Here is a 26,124-nt window from a genome sequence, read left to right as displayed (position 1 = left end):
CTATTTTACAATTGAGGCGTCTAATTACAAAAAGCGACAAGTCCACAATTCAATATTTTCGTGAAACAACGTTTTTATGTTTCAAGCTTCAATTATTTGTTTTAATGTGAGATTATTTTTTCCGTTGTATTCTATGTCGAAATTAGAACCATATGGCAATTTGTTTCAGCCGATAAACTCTTAAATGTAATAAATATAGGCAAAATAAAATTGGACGTAGCGCTATTTGTAGCTCACTTTTTAATTTACTCCGCATAAGGCACAAATTTCCATGGCACTGTCATGAGTTTACCAGATGCTACAGCATGGGAGACGCCCTTTTCAATATTGAACGTTCCCTTATTGATTGACTTAAACACGCGCGAAATCAACCAAGCTTTAAATAATATGAAACACGGACTTGGCGCTTTTTGTAATAAATCGAGACTTAAAATATTTTTTTTCGTAGGGTTATGTCGCGTTTTGGAATTTATAGATCAATACATATTGTGTAAAATTATACAAAGAATACGTGCGTATTTTTTTCTCGATTTTGACCAAATGTGGACTTATCGCTTTTTGGAATTAGAAGCCTCAATTATTTGATTAGGTACTAACGAGTATAGGATATATCTTGTTTCAGGCAGTGAAAGGGTTTTAACCCTTTTAAGTGATTCATTATTTACCAAGTAGTAATCACTTGGTAAATTCACTACATATAAAGATTGCTTTACGATAGGTACGTGTTTTGTTCACATGGTGAGCTTTATCAAGTATGAGTACCGAAATTTACATTTGAGTTACCTAACTATAATAATTATTATCAATACTGTGTTTTTGGGGTTATTGATAAAATCACACTGTGCAAAATGTATGTCATTAAGCATATTACAATATATATTATATATGGCAGTGGCGAAGGGTGGAGGTAGACTGTGGAATCCGACATAAATAGTGCACAATACATTTTGTCAGTCATAAGCATTTGTTTTCATTGAGCTAAGAATATAAATTGCAACTGGAATTAGTTAGTTTTTAAAATTCAATTAATCCCTGCCTAGACCACATTATAATAGTAGATGTAGGGTGTGGAGATCTGACAAAAATAATACACCCCTGTTTTCATTGAACTAAGAATACAAGGATTCCGGCGTCATGGAAGGCCGCTAAATACTATCTATAGAGTGTATACAGCGGAGCTATGTGATGCTGTTATGACCTGGAAAGACGCAAGAAGACTGGTTAGCGACAGGTATTATTGTAGGCGCTCCATGGTGTCCAAATACTCTAGCTAAGGGGAGGATATGGCCAAAGAAGAAGAAAAAGAAGACAAATTACAAATAGTTTTTAATATTCGATTAAACCCTGGCTAAACCAAACCACAATAGATAAAAAATATTCTTCTATCTATAAAATATCTAAAGTTTAGTTATGTATAATTTAATGGCATAGTTTTAGATATTTTATAGATAGAAGAATATTTTTTATCTACAGTCGAACTTGGTTATTACAATCACGGAAATAACGAGATCTCGGATGTAATGAGGAAACATTCGTTGACATTTTGGTTTTGATTTTCTCCATACATTTATTCACTTTTATAACGGGCTACTTCTCAGGTATACCGAGGAAAACTGTTAATGTGCCGACCGTTTAAAAACAACATTTTTGACCCTAAGCAATAAAATCCGACAGGGCAGTTAACTAGACCAATGCCGCCGTGATCGGATTACGTTTACGTTTATGACACTAGTTAAGTGTCTAAGTACCTAATAGGTGTTTTCGCCGACAACATGGAAAAAGTATCCACGCATATGGTTGAAATTGCATGTAAAAAATCCAAGCTTTGTGAAGTCAGTAGGTACCTACCAGTGCCGGCGTCTCAGCACTTCATTATAATAAACAACTTTTGTAGTTTATGAATGCCATGCTTGTTTCGGGGATTTTTACGATGGTTTTCAGAGTTTTATGTTCTATGCTTTAATAGAATGTGGCGCGAAAAATGTTATATAACAAGTAATGTTTATAACGAGAAAATTCAGTCGGTCCCATCTTCCTCGTAAGAACAAAGTTCGACTGTATTATCGCTTGGATAGGCATGGCTTAATTGAATTTTATAAACCATCTGCAAGATGTATTGTTAGTTCAGTGAAAACAAATAAGTATCTCAGAATCTCCACCACTACCATCCTCTACTTTATTATGGTTTGGTTTCGGCAGGATTTAATTAAATTTTAAAAACTAACCAATACTATCTGCAATTTGTATTCTTAGTACAATGAAAACAAATAAGTATGACTGACAAAGTTTAGTGTGCACTATTTATGACGGATGTCAACAACCTACCTCCACCCTTTGCCACTGATATCTTGTGATAAACTAATTTTGAAGATAAAAAAATTATTGTAGTTTAATCTAAGAGTAATTTGTTTACAGAACAAATAGTTTACGGAGAGTTAAAACCGGAGGTATGAAGTGGCAGGCAAAAGAGATCTCTTTGGAAAATGTAAACGCTGACATTGGCCGTAAGTTGTCTACCGAATCGACGCCCGCCGCCATCGCACAGAACAATAAAACTTTCGTAGAAAAATTGCTAAAGGTAATTTAAGATAAATGCTATAATACCTATAACTTCTATACCAAAGCTACTTTCATTAAGAGATTAATTTTAAGTTACTCAACATTATACCTTCTTTACACGTTCATTAGAGGTGAGTTGGAAATACTGTCACCAGTTTGTGTACTCAAGTCTCGGATGAAACTACCCATACTCAGTATATGTGGCCCAAAAAACTTGTGATGATATCATCGCGAGTCGCTTGCCAGTTTAGTCTATTGCATTCCATTGTATCGATACCCCAGTTCAATAGGGGAACAACTCATAAAACCTTGTTCCAAAATAATGGATTTTGAATTTTTTGCAGCAATTCTCATTTTAATTTTAAAGCCTTGATTTCGATGAAAGTGTATTTTTTTTAATATTTAATTTAGTGGAATTCATCAATGCACAATGAAATTGTACATTTAAATAAACAATTAACCAATAAATTTGATTATATAACGGAATTACTGATTAATCTCAGACAGGGTTATTCGTTTTTATGACACATTGAAGATATTTTTGATTATTTTTTTTGCTGAATTATAAAGAGAAGACCTTTCTACATCGAATGGCATTCTTAACTCAAAACCTTTAAATTTTGAGTTGTTCCCCTATTGAACTGTGGTATCGGTATGAACAATTCGCACCGTGAGTGTAAAACCAAGGCATCTGCAAGACATATTTTGGAAGTCTTTGTTTTGTTAGGAGAAATGGAGTTTCTAAAAAAAACCATAATATTTGGTTTATATCTACATTATATTGCATGTTCTTTCAGTTACTTTACTTCTACATTATCAAGTTCACGACTTTTGCAGTTGTTTTGCATTTAATCTGGAAATTGAAAAATTTGCAGATGCCTTGGTTTTACACTCACAGTGCGAATTGGTCATAAATTTTGTGTCACAGCACAGTGGTGAGATGACACAGGCTTGTTATGACGGTTCAAAACATGTTTAAAATAAAAAAAATAACTGATATTCATTTTTGTTAACAAGAATATTATTTCCTAACAGAAAAACAACTCATAAATTTAAAATATGTTTTAAATTTTATAATAAATGGCCATTTCGAAAAGCCTAGCTCAGTGTGCTTTTAGCGATTCCATTGAAGCCGATATTTTAAATACTAATATGGAGTTGGTTTTAGTTCCAGTTGAGTATGAGACTTATGTCGCATACACACGCCAAACGCTCTATATAGTATTCCAAAAGTATTTTGGAACAAGTTTCGATACTAAGTATTTTTTTATACTGGTAGTAAGTATACTTAGTCTTCAAAATCGACCAGTTTTCCCACCTCCAACGTGCATGGATCTACTGCTGATGGTACATATTATCGCGTCCATAACAAGAAAATGCACATGTAAACATAAATTGTATTATGCATGCACGAATCAAGCAAGCTCGGAAGCTTCTGAGTTTTCATGTGACAGTTTGATTTGTTCGATATCTGCGCCTGTAGAACGCTAGTGGCGAACCTGCCGGTAAAAAACGAACTACGCCGCGCAGTCATTTTGTAGTTAACCGATTTTCACTACTTGCCAAATTGTACTATAAAGTGACAACATCGCGTCTCGCTTAGTGTACGTCCTGAGTGGCAGCGTTCGGCGCAGCGTTGAGCGTTTTGCGCAACTCAAACGTATAACCGTGTGTGAAAATGTTCGTAGACAATGTCTTTTTTTGGTTATACATTTATACGGTTATACGTTTGAGTTGCGCAGAACGCTCAACGCTGCGCCGAACGCTGGCACTGAGGCCTCACACTTACTCTTGAAGAATGAGATAGACGAGATAGTCAGCACTGTTACGTGTAAACAGTTACTATCGCGATAGTTTAAAATACACACTATTGCTGCAAGTAATCCATGCACGTGTACAGGCGTTATTATATTGATATTATTAATATCTTTAAATAATTACACCTTGAGAATATTATAATTTTAAATATATGCAGCACCATGTACAAAACAGCTGATGTTTGAGTTTGATTATGATTTTAATCTTTAAAGAATAGTGCTGCGAAACATGAGTTAATTAATGAGTTTTTACTGTGCTTCTTCAAGAGTCAGGTCACATGCTGCAGTGCAAAGTTTCGTGAACTCCGATTGTAGTACTACTTGCTCATACTTCAAATAAAATGCAGTAAACAAAAAAAATCGATTGAACATTTTATTTGCTTTCATTAACTTGATAACGTCTTTTTGATTATGAAATAATAATCATTTACCATAAAGAGTTTAATGCATTGGAGAGTGTAAGTAATAACTCTAACTATGATCAGTATTCGCAGTGTCGACTGTTGATGGCCTCAGATTAACAATAATTAGCATTCATAATTTTGTTTTTTGATCCATAAGCGTAAGATCGAAATATATCGATAAAATATAATAGTAAAACTACCGTTATATAACTTTTCAATGAGAAATGATATTGATTCTTTATATAATTGTTCACAATGGTAATTTATAAAAACCAAAGAATCACAACACTGAATTTGTGAAGCAATATAATATAACAATTATAATACATTGTTATATCTTTTTCTTAGGATTGTAAAAGCAAAACGAAAAAGATGCTGCTAGAAAAGATGGGTTCGGAAGCCGTAGACCTCGGCCTGGGAGTGGAGGTGTCCATCGTCGGCATCGAAGAGAACACCATGATAGCTTCTCTGTGCGATCTCCTGGAGAGAATATGGTCGCACGGCTTGCAGCACAAATTTGGAAAGTCTGCCCTGTGGATGCACCTCACCAATTTCCAAGAATTGGAGCAGTGTAATGATACATCGAAGCCCATCGATCCTAATTTTTTGACACCGGGTAATGTTTCTATTCATGTCTGCGTGGGTTTTTATTTTAAGCTATAATTTTTAAAAAATACTCGACTGTACTAACAAAATTAACTTTCTTTCCACGCTTACTTGGATAGCTTTGGCCTGGTGTGTTCTAAGGAAACGTTTGGATTGTACGTAGATTATTAAAAAGAGTTTCATTATATATTTTACACTAAATAACCCTGCCAAAAATAGTTACTTTGTCATGGAATGTCTCGCTGACTCACTCTTATGACATAAATGGATCATTTTCGAAATAATGACCCTAAAGGCCGGTTCGGATTAGTCAAGTAGTTCAGTCGAGTGGCGAGTGATTTAGTTACCACTGAATGATGTAGTAATTGAAAAGTGTCCAAACACAGTACATTAGTGAGTGACGTGTCAAAATGAACAGAGCACGGCGTAACAAAGCAAAAATAAATAAATAACTATATATTTTATTCAACGAATAATTCACAAGATTGAAGAATGTAACATTCATTTTATTAAACATACATAATTCAAAAACACTTCTGAGAAATATATAACCAATAAAAAAAAATCTTTTTGAAGTTATACTTCTTTTGGCGCGTTTGGGAAATCAGATCAGAGTGTATTTTTGGCATGTGACATGTAACACATAATTTATTTTTTCACATGAAAAAAAACGCACTCGATTGGATTCGAACCACCGATTGTTCGGTTATCATCCGAACGCACTACCTTTACGCCACAGTATGATACTGCAATTGTGATGATTATACAGTATAATATTATAGTTGAGAATTATTCCATTGCCTAGGCAGCGAATTTATTATTGTCGGACATTTGCAATTCCATACGTAAACAAACTATTAAACGTCACAGTGAGAGTTGGTACTTTAAAAATAAAAACAACGAGAATCCATTATATAATTTAGTAATATATGTTAAAGTGTATCGAAATAAACCAACGGCGTTCCAATAAGCGGTTCTTTTTTCTTGAGTGTGTAATTTAACAAGATAATTAAGAGCTAGTCAAAGAATCTAGTTTATCACAAGTTTTGTTTTTGTTTTGTTACGCCAAAGAAGTATAACTTCTAACGCGTGTACATAAGTACACACACCATTTTCTTTTTTTATAAAAATATGAATAGGTATAGCAGAATTCGAATTCGGTTTGAGTGTTTTCAAATTAAGTATGTTCAAAAAATAAATAAGTTAATAACTTCATTTATAATGGATATAATAGAAGAATTGGAGGCAGAAATTCTACGACAACTATTGAACTTGACTAAAGATAACGTATTCAGACTTGTCTCGTGGCCTGTTTAGTAATTAGTGAGAGGTGGTGGGGGTCACTACTCAACCGAAAAATTAGAACAAAATGGATTGACTCGACTAAATTTAATGATTTTACTAAATTACTCGACTAAATTTTTCTGTTCTTACACGTTTACTTACTAAATTACTCGCCACTCGACTAAATTACTCGACTAATCCAAACCTGCCTTAATGCCCTTTTGATTTTGATCTCTCAATATTAAGATGTCAATATTAATATATTTCAACAGCAGTCAATAAAACTATTCTTATAAGATCTTATATTGATAGTATGACCTGATTGTTTCAAAGATCTATCATCGGTGGCGCTGGATTCTGAAGCGAGCAGTCAAAAAGGGCAGTCACCAAACAGATCCCGTGACAGTTCCCGTGCAAGTTCCCGGGACAGCTCCCGAGACAGGCTCAGTGGGAGTTCTAGGTCCAGTACTCTTGAGCGAAAGCCGCCCAACCCCTCACCCTTGAGACCTTTACCGGAAAGTTTGACATTTGACATGAGGTGAGGAAAGACTTTGATAAAATGAGATTTTGACATTCTTAACCATAAATAGAAGTCGTCATAAATAAATTTGGCTAAATCCTGGCACCATCTATATAATATAAGTCATGTTAGTAATATTGTTACCTCGATTTAGTGCCGAGCCACACTGGACGACTCTGGTCGGCAGACCAGTCGCCGAGACCAGACCCATGCATGCAGTTATATGGAGCATGCCACACCTGGTCGCCCAGTAATCGCGCAAGCAATAAAGTCGCGCGATCAGTAAAATGTCATTCGTGCGCTCGGTCTGGTCTCCCGGTCTCTCTGGTCTGGCGATCAGTAGTGATGTATGAAAACATATAGCTATGTATTGAGCGCTGCCACACTAGGCGACCAGTCGCCGGCAGCCACGCCGCATTTTTTGCATAATTGACATACATTCATTATTATTATTATTGGCTGCCTCTCTGGTCGCCGGCAAGTCGCCCGAGTAAATCGCCCGAAGAGACCAGTTGCGCGACTGGTCTCGCGACCAGAGTCGCCCGGTGTGGCTCGACACTTAATTATGATGCTGATCATCTTATCTTAGTGATATTTGATATATCACCGATGGTGTAAATATTACATTTTTTTGCATGAGTTATAGGTAAACCGATAGCTCAAACGATAAGAGCGTTCATCCGGACAGCGAAAGATGTGAGATTTGAGCCGCACATGGTTTACAGAATTGTCTGTAAATCTGCTGAATTTAGTGAGTTCGTCTATCCAGTGGGTTTTTAGGGCGGCACTGTGGTTAACTAGTATCCTTGAGTATGACTGCATTTATTCAACAGTCCGGCCTATTGTCGTTTCAGATGGTAATATAAAGCCATATTTTTATTTAATTAATAATGTTTACAATAGTTCAGCGTAAAGTGCAGAAAAGGTTAAATTACGAGTAGCGCAACATGGCATGGAATAGTGCATGTCGGGCATTACACGTAAACACTAATGAAACCAATGAATAAGGAAGTAGATAAGATGTGATAGAAGTCGCTAAGCAGATGAAATAGCAATGTCATGTCGTTCGGCGAGTGGATAACTGCTGGACAAATGGCGTCATACAATGGTACCCGAGGGGCAGTAAACGCCCATAGGAACACCCTAAAACCCACTGGATAAACGAACTCATAGTTCGGTGAATGTACGTGGTAGCGAATAACTAGGGACCGAGATGAGTGAGGGAGCTAAGGGAGGCCTTCATCCAGCTGGATCGACCCCGGCTGGTGATGATGATAATAGTTTAATAATTAATAATAATTTTTTTTTACATTAATTTCCGATATATCATTCCAGACAACTTAATAATATTTATTATTCTAGGAATATTCAAGCAATGTCCGACATCAAAACTGAAATCGGCTATGCACGTGCCTGGGTTCGACTTTCACTTGAAAAAAAACTGCTATCGAAGCATTTAAAAGTTCTGTTGGCGGATACGGCTCTGTTGAAGTCCCAGTACAAGCGTACCTCGTTTCTACGCTGTGAAGACGAGAGAGAACAATTCCTCTACCATCTGCTCACCCTCAACGCTGTGGATTACTACTGCTTCACCAACACATACCCTATGACCAGTAAGATATCACTTTTACGTCTTCAAACTTTGTATGCATTTATGTGTTTTTGTAAAATCTCGAAATTATTCAAAATTATATATAGGTATTATTATAGGAAGGTACAGTGTTGCCATTGTAATAACATCAATAATACGTGTAAATCAATGTATTATTGTAGTTGTGATGAATTGACCAAAGCAGAACCAGTTTGATTTTATTTGAAATTGACGCATTTTTTGGCAAAATGCACATGCAGCCTTGCGGCGAAAATAAATAACATCGAGGGTTGCGTACATAGCCCGCTTCTCCAGTATATCCTCCAGCATTCTATGCATATGGCCGATCTAGCGCAGTCTCTGCATTTTCATATGCCACGTGATGTTTTCGCCCCTATAAAGTGTATATAGCTCCACATTATACATTGACCTCCAAATGCCACTTTCTTGAACAGCCCCAAAGATTCTTCTATTATACCGAATAGTACTATATTTTATTTTGTTTTCCTCTATAGAATTACCGTACCGTGTTGTCATCACGCCTTCCCGAAAAGCTAGCGCCACAACAGCAAACTGTTGGGTGGCTGTTTCTGGAACTAACGGAGAGACCCAGCAGATACCGATCCCTCGTAACACAATGGAATTTGTTTTTCATGTATGTTGACACAGTCTATTAATGAAATTAGTTATTATTATTTGGATCATACTTTCTTATTCGACGGTTTTGTCATAATTTTTATGATTTCAGCATAAAAACCTGGGCATCCTTACTACGTTACGAATTGGGCATGATAATTCAGGATTGTCGCCAAGGTGGATGTTGGAAAATATATTCATTCGAAATGAAGTCACTGGACATACTTATCGGTAAGAGTTGATTGATTAGCGTTAACTTAGTTAAACTCCGTTATAATGGTGGTTGCTATCGTAAACGTGAAACTCTAAGATGGAGGGTTAGTATCGAGCAGTGGAACATGCATGGATTTACTGGCACCAATAATGTGTAAATTAAACTATTGAGATAATAATTACTGTTTACACGTAAAACTGCTGACTGTCTCACCAATCTCATTCTTCAATTGTAAGGGAGACGTTGTTGTATGGTGCTATTTGATAGGTTGTGAAAATTGTTAAACGTCAAAATGCTCTGCACGGTGTAGTTTGTATTTTTTCCGGCAGGTTCACCACTATCGTTCTACTGTGCATACTCAAACGTCATATAAGCTCCAACTATCGCGTGAATATTCAGAAGCCGCTGAACTTTTTTGATCCATGCATGCAAGCTTAGAACATGTATGATAATACGTGTTTACACAAGCATTTTCTTGTTATGGCTGCGATAATACATGTAAACAGACTATTATCTTTTAAGATTTCTGGAGATTTTTAAAATATGAGAAAATAGTATATATAACAATTTTTTATTACCCTGTCAAGCATATTTTAATCAATGACAGTTGGTAAAACTGCTAGTGAAACAAATACTTATTTCAATAGATTTCATTTGATAGATTACATGTTGTGCGTTATTATATGATAGGTTTCCATGCAATCGTTGGTTGGGTCGGGGTGTCGACGATGGGTCCACAGAGCGTCTGTTGGTCGCTCAACTGATAAGCGGCCGTGGCACAGGGCGGTCAGGAGGCGGGTCTTCGAGAGGACAGGAGCATGCTTCTTCTTCTAACGCCGCCCCCTCCAGTCCAGCCGCACCTGTCACGACACACCTATCTCCGTCTACTGTGCAACATATGATCGGTAATTATAACTATTTTTCCTACTTCATTATTGGCTCTGTACTATAACACAATATGGGCTTAACCAAGCCCAGAAATTGAATTCTGTGTCTCTTTGTATACAGTTCAACTATATCACATATTAAGGCTCTTGACCCTCCTTTTCCTTTCTGGTCTATTCTTCCATCTTTTAAACTTGGCTTACCCACTTTCAAATGTAAGACGGTGGAGGAATCTCTCTACAACCCAAACACTTTGTGATTGTATCTTTCTCGTAGGCTGTTAACACAATATCTGTCAAAGAATTATTAATTTTTTATTTATAATAAATAAGTACAATTCGGCCCCTTTGGGTCAACGAAACGGATGTCATTTTTGTCTACTTTACAGTTTTACAAAATTACATTCCACCGATATTAGAAAGAAAGTGTTTTCAGAACATACATAATATTGAACTATCTTTTGTCTGTTGAATTCGTAACTAAACATAATAATATGTTATTTTATGTCCAGTACCATGCGTAACTCAAAATTTCGATAAACTGAGACGTTTTTTTGACCCTATGTGGCTGAATTATTGAGTTACGAGCAGTTTTTACATAACCACACATATTTATATGGGAAATGGGAATCAAACTTTGTATGAAAAGTTATACGCATTTTATACCTTGTCCTCGTCCTCCTTCAAACACTAAAAACATTAAAACCTTTTCACCGCTGACAACAAAGCTGTTGTGCCCTCATTAGTTGGCCATTCGATATAATTAGCATGTTATTTAAATGTGGTAATTAAATAGTAATTACATGCTCCGTGGTGAAAAGAGTATTATAAACATGATGAAATATCAATATTTTTTTCTTGGAATAGTAATAATGGGTCATTTAATAGAAATACCTCATTTACAGAATGTTGGAAACAGTTACGTAGAACTTACAATCGCATTTATTTAACTTTGAAGCCAATTTACTCAACTTGTTTATAAGGGTGTAGTTATTTGTTTCGTCAACTACCCCTGTTATTATTTTATATTGAGACGGTTGATTTTGTATGTGACATGTGATATTGTATGGGCAGTGTTGAAGGAAAACACAAGTTGGTATTTGTGTCGTTTATATGGCACAAATACATTAGTGGTTATTACACGGCAGATAGCATGCATGTTATATTAAACTATGTTTTGAGTGTAAAGGTTTAACTTGATAATTTGGAAAAGGGCTGAGCGCCTTGTGGCCTCTACATAGATTCAAGGTATTTAGACAACTGTTATTTCCGATTCGCCATTGTCTATGCTCTAAACATGAGGACATACAATAACGTGTCAGTTGTACAGTTAGGTAAAACCTCTACATGTTCACCGGTGCATTTGTGTCGATCAATCCTTCCTACCTATTATATATTCCAATTCAATCCTTCACTACCTCAATTGTTTGCAAATACTCTGTTTTTTTCTCTCTAGGTGACTGCGTGAATGCCATCGTGAAATGGCATTACCGGTCAAAACGAGAAAAGGATGTGAACTCGTTGAGTATATTACTTTGCGGGGAAAACGGCTTGGTCAAATGTCTCGAGCAAGCCTTCCTGTGTGGCTTCAAGTCTAGTCGGCTATTCGGAAGAAATTTATTCATCTGGGACTATTTTGGTAAGAATTATTATTGATGCAATACTATTGTCATATCGTGTTGATGTTAGATTAAATCAAGGGTCGGCTAATATATTTTGTTAAGTGGCAAATAGTTAACTTTTTGGTTCAGCGGGCAGAGGTAAACTCAAGGATATTTAGATTGTATTAAGATTTTACATCTTTGAATATATCGTCGCTTAAGAAACAACACCGCGGAAGTCAATTAATTAAAATTTTCAGGGGAAACAAAAAACGTCTCAAAAAATTGAAAATTGATACCTTTTAACTTTTTTACTTACTCCCTATTTTAATTATAGTTTGTCAATTTATGGCTACGGCCGTATGTTGTAGCTTAACCACTGGGGAATGCCAAAAGAAATGGCGTATTTCAAAAAAACACTACCTTATTCTTAGGTCAATAATTATTATAAAGCAATCATTATTCGTAGGATGTTTATCACACTTGAATGGTCAAAGACATAGCTTATAATGAGTATCTTTAGAATTATCTTCAAATGTGTTAATCTTGCCGATTTTTTGAATAATAAAATGCCTAATTCTTGTCAAATTTGGGATCACAGAGATTATCAATATAATTTTTTATCGTGAATATTTTACTAAAATTATCTCGTCATAAATTATACTAATGGTTTTATAAATGCGTTTAAAAATTAATAAATGTAAAAAATCTTAACACCACTGGACATTCATGTACCGAAATATGACTATATTCTAAAACATTAGAGCGAGAGGTTTAAAAGAATACTATTTTATGTAACAAAAATACTTTATGCAGTCATTAAATGTTTAAAATAAATATAAAGGATAATAAGACTTCAAAATTATATAAATAGATTATCTACAACGTTTAAGGAGTGTCCAGGATCATGGTTTGAAAATACAATAAAAACTCAATTTTGACCTACGACGAGCATGTCCCCCCTTAAGAGAATGTGAATATACATTTAAATCTGCATACTTAAGAGCATACTTCAGTGAAATGGCAAATAATTTTCAGCTATAGATGGGACGTAATTTTGCATACGTTGCCAGTCAGAGAGCGATAGTCGACCTGTTCGCACGTCAATTTGTTTTGTGATGGCGTCGGAGGAATTAATTCTTAAATCGTGTAAAGATGACTAAAAAAATGATACGTATTTACTCGAAAAACAAAACATGTGAATGAATATATTAATATTATTACTTTAATAACAATAAACATAACATTAAATGGACGCATGTTGAATTTTTACGACAAATTATGTTTTATTCGTCACGCGTCGTTTGCACAATCTGTGTGTTGTGTAGTCACGATTGTTTTAGACCGTGCCTCAGCTGAAGTATAGCCTTAACTCAAAAATGATAAAAATGTGACTTCCGCATTTTTAGCTCTAAGGTACAGCTGTTCATTTGAATGATTTATATTAGTTCGCGTGAAGGAAGTCTTCGAGCAGAACCTGTCAGAAGAGTGTGTAGATTCAGCGAGCGACAGTTCGAGCGGCGTGTACAGCTATCACTCTTCATCACATTCGACCAGCAGCAGGTCTCAAGAGCACACCACAATATGGCGCTGTTATTGCCATCTGATGGATGAGATTAACAACGCTGGCCACACCTTGGGGAAGGATGGAAAGTTTCAACTCTTCATATGTCTCAGTTTAAGGTATAAGAAATTTTATGTTGTTGAATTTATATTGCCGGATGCATTTTTGTTTTGGCTCTACAATCGTCTTGGCCTTCTCCCATAGAAGTTTTTTAACGGATATCTTAAAAGTGAAACTTTTATAAATAATGTAGTAACAATAAATTCGTCGGTAAATAGAATCTGGTGTATGTGTAATGAAAAACCGTCATAGCCAATCTGAACATAGAAAAACAAAATTAGCCACGGTCCACATCGAAGCACCGACCTTTCGGTTGACAAGCGAGTGCACTACAGCGTGAGTACATCATTATGACCTTGTTAAATGTAGCTATTTTATTACAACGTTTTTATTAGGTCGCATTCTTATTTGTCCGGTGGTTGTTTGTCCGGTACAAATCTTGCAATCGATTTTTAACTAACTTTCCAACTAGCTAGACATTTGAAACTTATAGAATATATCAGAACACAATGCCAATGCATTTTTTAATACTTTTGGCCATTTTTAAGTAGAATTAAATTCATTTTCAGTTAATTCTGTTTTGTATGAAAAGATATTTCGGAAGAAATCTGTAATCCAATCCACTATTATTGGTTGCTAGGCTCCTAACAACTAAATTATTAATATATACGTGCGTTACTATGGAAATCAATATGGGTGTCAAAATGACATTTCAGTATTATTTCTATCAAATACAATTTTTTTTGAGCGTTAAAGCTAGTCAAGTCAAGTTTATATGATTCAACAGAAAATTTAAAAACTTTGTAAATAGAAAGTTCTTTTTATCTTGTAATTATTAAAGATCACTTCTCGTTTTGACTACTCTTTCATTGAGTCTCTGGTACACATAATTACCCACCCACACTGTTATGGAAATTTTATTAACAATAAAACAGAAGTTGCCTGTTGACACTTCAATTCAATTACACCATGGTTTTGAAGCATCAGTGATTGGCCATAATAAATAGTTAACTATTCTTTTTATTCAACGAATAATTCACAAGATAAGAATGTAACATTCTTTTTATTGAATGTACATAATTTTGAAAACATTTCCGAGAATATATATAACCAATATGACACCCAGCAGGAAACGAACCTGCGTCTCTCGGGATTTGCGCCCACGCACATCGATCACAATGCTATCAGTATCTAATTGCGACAAATTTTAGCTAATGGCTCTTACAATATTCTCTGAAGCACTTTCCATATTCCTATACACAGAGGATAGGATATTTATAGCATTGTGGCCGATGTGCGTGAGCGCGAATCCCGAGAGACGCAGGTTCGAGTCCTGCTGGGTGTAGTATATTTTTCAAAAAAGATTTTTTCTATTGGTTATATATTTTCTCAAAAGTGTTTTCAAAATTATCTATGATCATAATAAATAGGTATAACCTACTTTGGTTATTTTATTTTTTACGTATATAAACATGGCCGAAGAAGAAATATGCCACAAACACTACGCAAATGGTAAGTAGTTTTGTGAGTAGTTACGTGGAGAACCTTGGTGGAAGTGAAGATGGGATGTTTTGCAATGATGATAAAAATTCCGTGTGCACTTTCCACTACAGTTTCATGTGGTTTATACAGTTATATGCCGATGATTGTAAGTAAATAATGGAGTTGATAAAGTGTTTGAAATGTTATTTGCAGAGAACATTGGCTCCATCGAATGCTGGTGCCCATGTCCATGACGCGAGTGACGGCCGACATGTACGAAGAGCAGAGCTTTCTCCGCAAGAGAGGACTCCTCACCTTCCTCCGGCAGATATTGGAGCCTCTAGACGAGTTCAATATTGTTCTGGAAAATTCTATCACTCAGGGTATTTTATCGTACACATAAGTTTTCATCCTATGGCATAGACGGTGTCGAAATAATTTATGCAATCCGCTTTACTAAGACTGACCATAGTATGATTTTTTCTATCTCTACCATTCTAAGTTATAATTATTCAATGAAATAGTAAATTAACATTTTCTCTGAAGTAGAGCATATGGGACTCTACAGAATAGAGATTATATTATATATAACAGACTGTTAGCCATATAAAGGCTATTTGTTGTCGTAATAGATTTTTGGGTTTTCTCTTCACTTCATCAATGCATTATCTCTTGAGAATGACCTCTGCAATGAGCCTGAAACGTCAAGGAAAGAAGAAGGAAGAACACGCGGTGAAAACCCAAAAATCTATTACCATAGACTGTTAGCCATTCGCCCGATCCATCGGATCTTTGCACTGGATCAAACACATTAAAAAAACATTTTTTGTTGCCCAGTCACGGATCGAACCTGCGATCCATGGCTGCTTTACCACATCAGCCATTGTGGCTGCTAAAATAGTAGGTATATGGTACATGAATTCAAATTCAATGAAATTATACACATTCTGATTTTTAATATTGAATAACAGCTAAGATACCCACCTACATGTATTGGCATCAAAACATATAAAATTACTGTTATATCATATACATTTTGATATTCAAGTATGGACCATACTGGATAGCATTCTTAGAAGAAACTGACGAGGCAACTCTCTAGCCGTGAGAGTTTGGCATAAAGAGTCGTCCATATATGACATCACACCGTCTTATATAATGACGTGTAGAAAATTTTATGTCACAAATCCAACAAAATTTAATTTAATTTTTTTCTGAGAAGAAAATATTCTGTGAGAACGTTATACTGGAATCAATCAATTAAAACGAGAGGGAGAGGGTTCAAATAATGTGACTAAATATAAGAGATTTCGTGAAAATCGTGTGACGTCATTCATGGCCGACCCTGAGTGAGAGAAACAAATGAAATACAATACACGTTATTTGTTCAAAATTCTCATTTCATTCCAGAAAATTATGGTCAGTCTAGCTTCAACATTGAAAAACTATGACTAAAAGTAATTAAACATCTTTTTTTAATGTAAGTGTCAATTGTATCAGTTAACTCATTATGTGACATTTTCATACTCTAAAGAAAAATAGTAAGTATGTAATAAAATTCTTTTACCACAGTTATAAATTGATAATAATTGTTTCCTGCAATTAAAAAGTGATGAAACACTTGCATTGCATGTCGTGACGAAGTTTACAATAAATATTTTCAATATTGCATGTCATATTATTATACATAATATCAATAGGTTAGTGCACAAATATTGTATGTTTAACGAAATTGAAACAGCTTTATCCATATAAATGGGGTATTTGAGAAGGTATTGTGTCTTTCAAATACGTAATATGACGTAGGTACCTAATTTCGAAAACCGATAAACACAATTATATATTTGTTGTAAATGACCTGTTTGCGTCAAGCGTAGTCGGTTGGTTTTAACCAAGGCCTGAATAAAATCAAACCATAAGTGCGGGTTCGAAAGCATTGGGCACGCTTGTATCTCTGCAATATGCGTTGAGAGTAAGATAGAATTTCTACAGCTGAATTACATATTTTTTGTAAATGTTGCTGGTAAATATTGATTTGAATCACTACTTTCATTTAAAAACTGCGAGCACATGTTGCTGAAATTTATTGTTTTTGTGTTAAATATAAAGTTAGTGGTAATTATTTTTATTTAATTGAGTAAAAAAAAGGTTAACTATGTTGTGTTTAAATTTGGTAGTCGTACTGAGAAGCAACATGATCGTATAACGTTTCATGGTTAAGTTAATGATAATAAAATTGAGGTTCTACTGTGCGTTATACGCAAGAAATATGGCTTCATTGCCGAACAATAGCCACTCTCTTTATATTATTACTCTGAGGTTTTAACTATGGTTACTTATTTTCATCGTATTGTAATTTTAAATTTGAGCAATTTGGCTGTTTTTATTGGCTGATAAACCTTTAATTGCAATAAATATAAGCAAAATAATAACGGACGTGTCGACATTTATTTTTATCATTCTAAATTATCGGTTTCTGTAAATCATTTTTTCATATCGTCATACCTTCAAAATCGGCTATGTGTATTTTTCAAAACTTTACAGGAGAGGCTAAAAACAATGCGAATTACAATACCTGTCACCTACAACATCGAAATATTTTGTAAAGCATTTCCAGAATACCTTAATATAATATCATCAGTGACGTCCCTGGACAAAATGCCGACCCTAGGCAGCGCCAAAATGCTGCTCCATTTTTTATACAGTATTTTTATACAATATCATCCTTTCATAACTCCAAAATCTAAGATGTTGTATGGATACATTTTAGATACTAACAAAATATATTGTATACTTACCACTAAAATAAACAAAATTAAATTTATAAATATTTTTTACCAAAAGTGGGTTTTGTTACCTTGGTAATACAGTCATACACATCACGAACTAGAAAAAAACACAGTCCTGTTAAACCTTTTATGAAGCTTGTATGTTAGTAATTAATATATTTTGTTTCCAACCAGTGAGCTGATTTTTAATGAAAAGCTATTTTCGTTATTACTAAGTTTTAGTAGCGATTTATATTATAACCTATACGAAATCGCCAAGCGACGCTCAATCTGCCTACCCCCATGGGACATCACTGAATATCATAATCATTATATTTTTTCCTTGGTATAGAAGGAATTATTATAAATTTTTGGCGCAAAAAACCTATTTTGTGAAATTTATGCACATAACCGATTTTGAAGGCGTAACGACGATATGCTTTCGGCGGCTTTACAAGTTATAGATATTGCGTGAGTATGCATACACGCATATACAAGTATATACGCATAGAGTATGTTCATATTTTCTGTTAAATTTTGACCATGAAAATAGACATGTCATATTACATCCTCGTCCATTTCGATTTACTTCAATTTTACAATATCTTGCACCAACCTATTTTTATTTGACAAGACTGGAATAAAACCTATGAATACTATGGTTCAGTGGCCAAAAACAAGTTGAATACATGACTATTCAACCAAGTCAATATTTTTTAAACTTTTTATAACGATATTAACAGTGCTAATCTGAAATACTCATTTGTGTTAGTTTTAATTATTATTCATTGTTTAGCGCTGTTTTGATTTTGTTTATTGACCTGTAAAAAGAATATATAAAATATTAATAATCCCCTATAATAATATTGATCTCCTCAAAATAAACGGTAATGTTTAAAATTAAAAATAGGATAAATTTAATTTTGTCATTGATTTCTATTTTGTTTATGTCTAATAATAATGATATATGGTTACAAAATACAAAATATATATTAAGCAAATTTGATTGCTTCCTTGCGTATAATAAATTATGGGATATAATTTTTTTCTTGTTACATATTTTAATATTATGGAAATATTTTTGAACAATATTATAATGTCGTCACTGTACAGGCCAATTGACGTAATCCTCACTTTTCACGAAAGTGACATTTTGATGGTAATGGACCTTATTGCATACTCTTCTAGCCAAGTATCATAAATCCCAAAAAAATATTTCACGTCAAAATAATTCAAAACTATTTTTTAAGCCATTTGTAACCTGATAAAAAATATTCCAGCCAAATGCTGTAACCCTCTCTAAACGTAAGCCACAGGGTACGTACAGAGTGAACCACTCAATTTGCAATAAAATCGTATATATAAAATAATAAATAAATATTATATAAAATAATAAGTAAATCCAATGCCTACAGTTTTTTTCACTTCCTGAACAATTTGATATTTGAGGGTTACGACAATTGGCCTGTACAGTGACGATGTGTTGAAATGACGTATTCAATAAGTTTTTGAAAAATAAATATCTCTGGTCTGAATGTTTCATAAACTTTGAATTAAATTCACATTTCACACAGCATTCATACAGTTTTTTTCACACTTCGACTAGTTGACAAGATTGAGAGGGAGTGTAAGTAATACCTCGTTTACACGTTCATGGATTTACTGCTGACAGTACGCATTATCACGGCCATACCAAGAATATGCACATTTTATCGTACAAGATTGCATGCACGGATCAAAAAAGTTCAGAAGCTTCTGAATTTTCACGCGACAGTTGGAACCTGCCGAAAAAAACCAACTAAACCGTGCAAAACATTTTTGACATTTACCAATTTTCACAACCTGTCAAATAGCGCTGTATTGTCTATGAATACGAGGGCTTAGTGTCAAACAACACTATCTAAAAAAGTGCAACTTTACAGGAGAGCCAAAAATCGTTATTTTAGATTCTTGTAACCCAACAAGGGAAATGTTTATTTAATACCTAATGTTAATATTTTATAATTTATTGTGTATTGTACATTTATCTTGCTTATGATGATTTAAAATTTATAGGGATATTTTTAAAAATATATGAAAACAAGGGAAACTTATGTAGTTAGCGTTAAATTTTACTGACGATTTAATAAGAAATTAGAAAAGATTGACATAACGTTGTTTGACTATCATGTAGCCGTAAATGAAAAATAACGTTATCTCAAAAAAAAACACTTTTTTATAGATAACGTTGTCTGACTTTAAGCACTCGAATAGCACCATACTATGACAGCATCGCGTCTCGCTTACTCTTGAAGAGATCAGCGAGACAGTCAGCACTTTTATGTGTAAACAGTTATTATCACATTTAAAATACACACTTGCTGCAAGTAAATCCATGCACATGTACAGGTACTATAATGCTACTAAGAATATCTATTGACAGATTTACGTACACACCCAACGAGAAGAACATTTGAAAGAAAAATATATGTTTATATATAAAATTTTTATTTTTCATTTCAAGGCTTTCTTATTACATATCATAGCACTAAAAAGCTGAAACACATCACTCTACTAAAAAAAACTCTTTAATTTCTCCATTTACTTATTCATGTTTAGACTGATATTTCTAGATATTATTAAGTTGACAGTATCTACGAGAAAATGAATATACGTGGGGTTACTGCCCAAAGTTGGTATGTTGATAATTTAGGCATTTGAGTTAACACGGATTATGTGTCTATTTTTAAATATATATGCTAGAAAAAAAAATCAAGGTCATCTGATATATAGAACATGCACATAAAGCACAAAGTAATTAGCATTATGTCTAATATTACAGGGCATGTCATTTCATTCGAGACTCACCAAATTTTGGCAGTAACCTCATGGAATTATGTTAAATCATTCCTGTATTGCATTAGACATTCCCTTTGTTTGGTGCAAAATATATTTAAAAAAAAATTAGTTCTGGCATAAGATATACTAGTAGAAAATTATGTACCATTATAATATTATATTATTCTAAATTTATTCTAGAAAATGGCCTACAAAAGATGCGATCCTGATTACATTTTGAAACAGATCCACATTTGATAAGGGGATTATTACCTATTCAATCAGCATGTAATATTGCAACCCATTTTTGTATTTACAACCCAGTTTAAATTTAATTTTTCTATGTAATTTATGAAATAATTTTTATAATACTCATAGGTTTAAAAGTGTCAAGTGTCTGGAACATTGTTTTAATAATAAAATACCTGCGTGTATGATTTTCATGACGAGTTTACAGTGCTATTAGAACTATAATAGGTTTAAAAAAAAAACTGATTTGCTTTGGGACAAAAGTTTACCAACAATTGTACAATTTGTTTGCAAGCGTACGTACGTGTGTCTGTACTAGACTTTAGGATCTGTAATCCTGATTAAGATAACCGATTGTTTGTCAATAATTTTAATATGTAGTATCCAAACTGACCACAGAGAGTACTATTGCAAAAGTCCTTCATCTTCAAATCTGTTACCTTACTAGAGAGACAGTTGAAATATTGTTGTTTATATTGTTTATGATTGCTATCGTTGACCGTGTTTACTAGGGATGTGGATTCGTTAAAAAATAATCTGACTGATTCAATTCAGTGACGTCTCTAGACAAAATGCCGCCCCTAGGCAGCGCCAAAATCCCGCTCCATTTTTTATACAGTATTTTTTATCATCGATATTATGTATTCATAACTTACATACAAAATTTAATTTATAAACATTTTTTCCCCAAAAGTGGGATTTTTTCGGCGTTGGTAATACAGTGGCTTCATACACATTGCGAACCTGACAAAAAAATTAGTCTTGTTAAATGTTTTATATTAATTAATACATTTTGTTTCCAACCAGTGCGCTGATTTATTTAATGGAATTTATTTATCGTTATTACCAAGTTTAGGTAGCTATTTCTATATATATGACATGATTCTCCTCGATTTGCCGCCCTTCGAGTAACTGTCGCCACCAAGCGACGCTCAATCTGCCTACCCCCATGGGACGTCACTGATTTAATCTAATTACATCTCTGACTGAAAATAGTGCTTTCAAAATACCTACACATACATTAAGTACCGATTAATTAAAGAAATACATATGTATGTATACATATTCATAGACATGTTGAAAGTTGATTGACTTCAACTCCACAACTTTAGTGTTTATATCGGCTCATCTCCCACTATTTCCTGTTGTCTGTGCGAATTATCAAAACTTTTTTTCATTGTGGTATAGGTTTAGTAATCGCTCATTAAAAATGTTATTGTAGTGAATTACTTTGTTGTCATAATTTTCGACACGTGAAGTTACGTGTTCTATGAAATTTGATTAACTGCCCCATCACTTTTGAAAATCTATAAACATCAAGCCTGAGAAAAAAAATTTCATGTAACAGAATCTCATTCATTGTTTTACTTTCATAATTTTCTCATTGACAATTGACACATCAAACAAACAAAAAATCATTTCATTATTTTTAGTAAAATTTGGTTACAATTAATTTTTATTGTTCAATGCTTCTTTGGTGTATGTCTAAAAATATATATTTTTGACACTATTCTGTAGCACAAAATAAAATAATATGTCATCACTTTTTTTATTTCTTATAATAGTAAAAAGTAAGAAAGTAGTTTCAAATTAGAAAGATAAAGTTGTAATTATAATAGAATCATAATACATGTATTAATTATTTATATATGCATGCATGTAGACATAATATTTAATACTATATTACAGTCTTTTGAAAAATGGTAGTTTTGACTTTAAACCGATTGACTATAATATTCAATTGTGTTGATGAGACTACAAAATTCATATACCTTTTATGAAACCAAAGATATGTTAGCTAATAATGATAAGTTAGTTGTATTGACGATTGATTGTGAAGATTTATATCAGGGGTAGTCGACCTTTTTATACCTACCGCCCACTTTTGTATCTCTGTTAGTAGTAAAATTTTCGAAAAGCCCACCGGTTCCAAAGTAATGGTGATTTATAAAGTAGGGAAGTAACTTTACTTTATAAAATTTATAAAGCAGGGTTACAGCAAGTTAAAGCAAAAAATAATAATTACTTACCAAATGCTTTATGTCAGACTTTCGCTAAGTTTGACAGTATAAATCTTTTTCGGAAAGCTTACTGTAGTTAAATCTATCTTTTTATTTATACTTTGCATACATAGAAGCATGAAATCTGATGAAAATACATTTAAATTATTTATATTTTATTCATGAGATACGCTGAGGCTGATGCTGCGAAACTAAATACTGGATATCTGGCTCAATTTTTGTGAGGAACAAACGAAGGTCTCCTCTTTCGGAAATATTCACTCGGTTTCTTTCTTTGGTCATAATATGATTAACAGCATTAAAGCCTGATTCTACAAGATATGAGGTAGGGAAAGGTATCAAGAAACTGAATACATATCATTTTCCACATATTTGGATATAAGACATTTTTTTTATTTTGCCATAGGTTTTCATATCCACCACTATCGAATTTATGTTTAATTTCTTCGTCATATCTAATTTCTTACATAATAAAAATGTTTTTAAAGCCCCTACCGCCCACCATGAAAGCTGGAACTCCCACTAGTGGGCGGTCGGGACCAGGTTGACTACCACTGATTTATATTATTTTGCCCACGGAAACTTGCCAATTTTGGAATATAGCAAAGTTACCATTTTTTTCTGTTACCAATAAATTACTAATTGGTCTTGACAGTAAAATCCCTATTTTGTTACCCTATCGGACCAGATATTCATGATTATACATAGGATTTTATATGATATTAAGATACATTATATGGAAAACACCTATAGATATTTAGTTGAAAATGATATTGTCTTGTATAAACGTTAAAAATTTACACTGATTTGTAAATTTGTTTATTTTTTTAGATAGTTTTTTACATTGCTCTCTAATGTGGATTTGAATGATATTTGTTTATAAGTGAAAATTGTGTGATTGACAGTGACACTGTTGGATATTTTTGCCAAATGTATGTTTAAGCTAATCTTACTTTTATCGGTTGTTATCGACGGTATCTTGTGGTATTGTCATTTCTCAAAAGCAGCTTGTATGTATCTAATTTTATTCAACCCGACGAATAATATTATGGGATTTAATGATCGCCGCTATTCCAAAGAATATAGACGATTTATGAAACAAGAACTGATTACAAATTTCTTTATCCTGTTGGCTTATTTTTCTTTTTTATGTGCAGCTACAGTACAACTACAGTTACATCAAATGAATATGTGTATTAATTAAGGCTCTAAGTACCAAAAAGTAGTATTGCCTGTAGTTACAAAATACCGAGTGATTGCAGTAAAATTTCATGAAGCAGACCTTTTGAAAATTGTGGTTTTACAGTGTGAAGCAATCACGGCAGCTTCTATAATTTTAGGTATTAAGAACTTGCAAGTGTCAACACACCATCGTCAGTCATTTTATATTGAATGAGGTTGACCACTGTAGTGCTATTTACACCATTATAAATAAAACAGGCCAACGGACTTACAACGTCGACAGGTTTAAATATTTTGCTGTATTTTTTTGACTTGCTTGAGGCACTTAGACCATAGTTGAAGTTATTGGCGTTAGTATATAGAACACTTTTCTATAAAAATGTCAGTTTTTTTGTTTTTGGTACTTTAGCGCCTTAATTAAAACACGTATTCAAATTATTACAGCAATTACAATTAATATTCAAAACACAGTAAGGGACTTTAGGAAAAAATGTTGAAGAAAGCCAAAAATCATGTTTTTATGAATCCCATTGCTATTATAAAAATAAATAATATAATAGATAAATGTATTATTTAGAATTTCAAATTTCCTGTCGATATATCACATAAAAAAACATTTGCGCTGTTTTGTTACCTTTACTAATTATCAATATGGTATCCAATATACAGTAGGCGCTCGGTAATCCGGCACCCATATTTTTTCACCTATGCCAGATTGTCGGAAATGCCGGATTATTGGATTTCTATAGGAAATAATAAATAATCTGTCAAGGTCGGGCACTGAACTGCCGAGCGAACGGCTCTCCACTCTGTAATCCGGCAGTTTAATGTGAAACCTGCCAGATTGTAGAGCAGGAGACCTGAGTTGCAAAATGCTGGACTATTGGACGTGCCGGATTGGTGAACGCCGGATTACCGAGCGTACACTGTACAAGAATTAATGGATTCCCAAATTGAAATTACAGTATGTACACAAATTCGAAACCTTAACATTATTAAAATTTTAGTGATGTCAAATGAATAATGCATTTATTGGGGAGTAATATTGTTTAATTCAAGCATGAATTTCTAAGAATTGGATAATGTGGAGAATTTAAAAAGCAACAAATATGCCATATTTAATATTTTAGATAATTAATATACTATAAATCCCGTCAGTTTAAGTTGTCTGCTGAGTGAGGGCGCCACATGCTAATATTTTACATATCACTCAATAGTTGTTATATGTACTTTATACTGTGATGGGCTTAGTTCTAAATTCAAACACCTGCCGATTTATTATGGGATATCTACACATCATTTATTGAGCTTGCGAAAACAATATGCTTATAAATATGCTCAACTTATGTTTATCAGTAGTATACGGAATGAAACAAAGTTTACTTCAAATCAATGTGTGGCATAATCCAACAAAAATACCTTAATCTAATATAAAAGACTGCCACATTCCAAAATTATAAGTAACTTGGTTTTGAAATTGTTTTTGTTGGATACCGTGTAATGAATTTGTAAATCAGCAGTAACGTCTCAAAAATCAAGCAATTTTAAATTATTTTAAAAAATACAGGCAGATTGTGTATTTAAAAATACAATGAAACGAATTTTGGAAAAAATGTCCCTCGCTATGTTTTAAATTTGGACAGCCGTATAGCACCACTTCCTTTCACTCGCACCCCTTCGACTATGTCTTGTTTCATGCCAAAACTGTTAAACTTCACGGTATTGTGGTATGTTTATAGTCATTGAATATGGTTCTAGTTGCATGAGTTTTCACACTGACAATGACATTGTGAAAACCTTATCAATACTATATTATTTTAACAACAGATGGTATTAGCAATTTATAAAAATAAACCAGACAAACT

At 33.6% G+C, this 26,124-nt stretch overlaps 1 protein-coding gene across 2 annotated transcripts in view; it reads left to right on the top strand.

The window, feature by feature from the left end:
• Nucleotides 1-15,734, top strand: part of pns (DENN domain containing pinstripe) — a 48,994-nt gene extending 33,260 nt beyond the window's left edge. For both annotated transcript variants that reach the window (XM_085958954.1, XM_085958953.1), the window contains 10 exons: nucleotides 2,416-2,578; nucleotides 5,129-5,396; nucleotides 7,004-7,208; nucleotides 8,553-8,803; nucleotides 9,297-9,436; nucleotides 9,530-9,648; nucleotides 10,322-10,536; nucleotides 11,972-12,154; nucleotides 13,565-13,799; nucleotides 15,436-15,734. In XM_085958954.1, coding sequence (XP_085815080.1) covers nucleotides 2,416-2,578; nucleotides 5,129-5,396; nucleotides 7,004-7,208; nucleotides 8,553-8,803; nucleotides 9,297-9,436; nucleotides 9,530-9,648; nucleotides 10,322-10,536; nucleotides 11,972-12,154; nucleotides 13,565-13,799; nucleotides 15,436-15,625 — 1,969 coding nt within the window. In that variant the 3' untranslated portion in view covers nucleotides 15,626-15,734. The remainder of the gene's footprint in view (nucleotides 1-2,415; nucleotides 2,579-5,128; nucleotides 5,397-7,003; nucleotides 7,209-8,552; nucleotides 8,804-9,296; nucleotides 9,437-9,529; nucleotides 9,649-10,321; nucleotides 10,537-11,971; nucleotides 12,155-13,564; nucleotides 13,800-15,435) is intronic.
• The last annotated feature ends 10,390 nt before the right edge of the window (nucleotides 15,735-26,124 follow it).

The sequence above is a fragment of the Rhyacophila brunnea genome, unplaced genomic scaffold (assembly GCF_057557595.1).
Source record: "Rhyacophila brunnea isolate RB1 unplaced genomic scaffold, BYU_Rbru_1.0 scaffold_8, whole genome shotgun sequence".
Classification (NCBI taxonomy): domain Eukaryota; kingdom Metazoa; phylum Arthropoda; class Insecta; order Trichoptera; family Rhyacophilidae; genus Rhyacophila; species Rhyacophila brunnea.
Note: the sequence above shows the minus strand (reverse complement) of the source record. Positions and strands in the feature narration are given on the sequence as shown.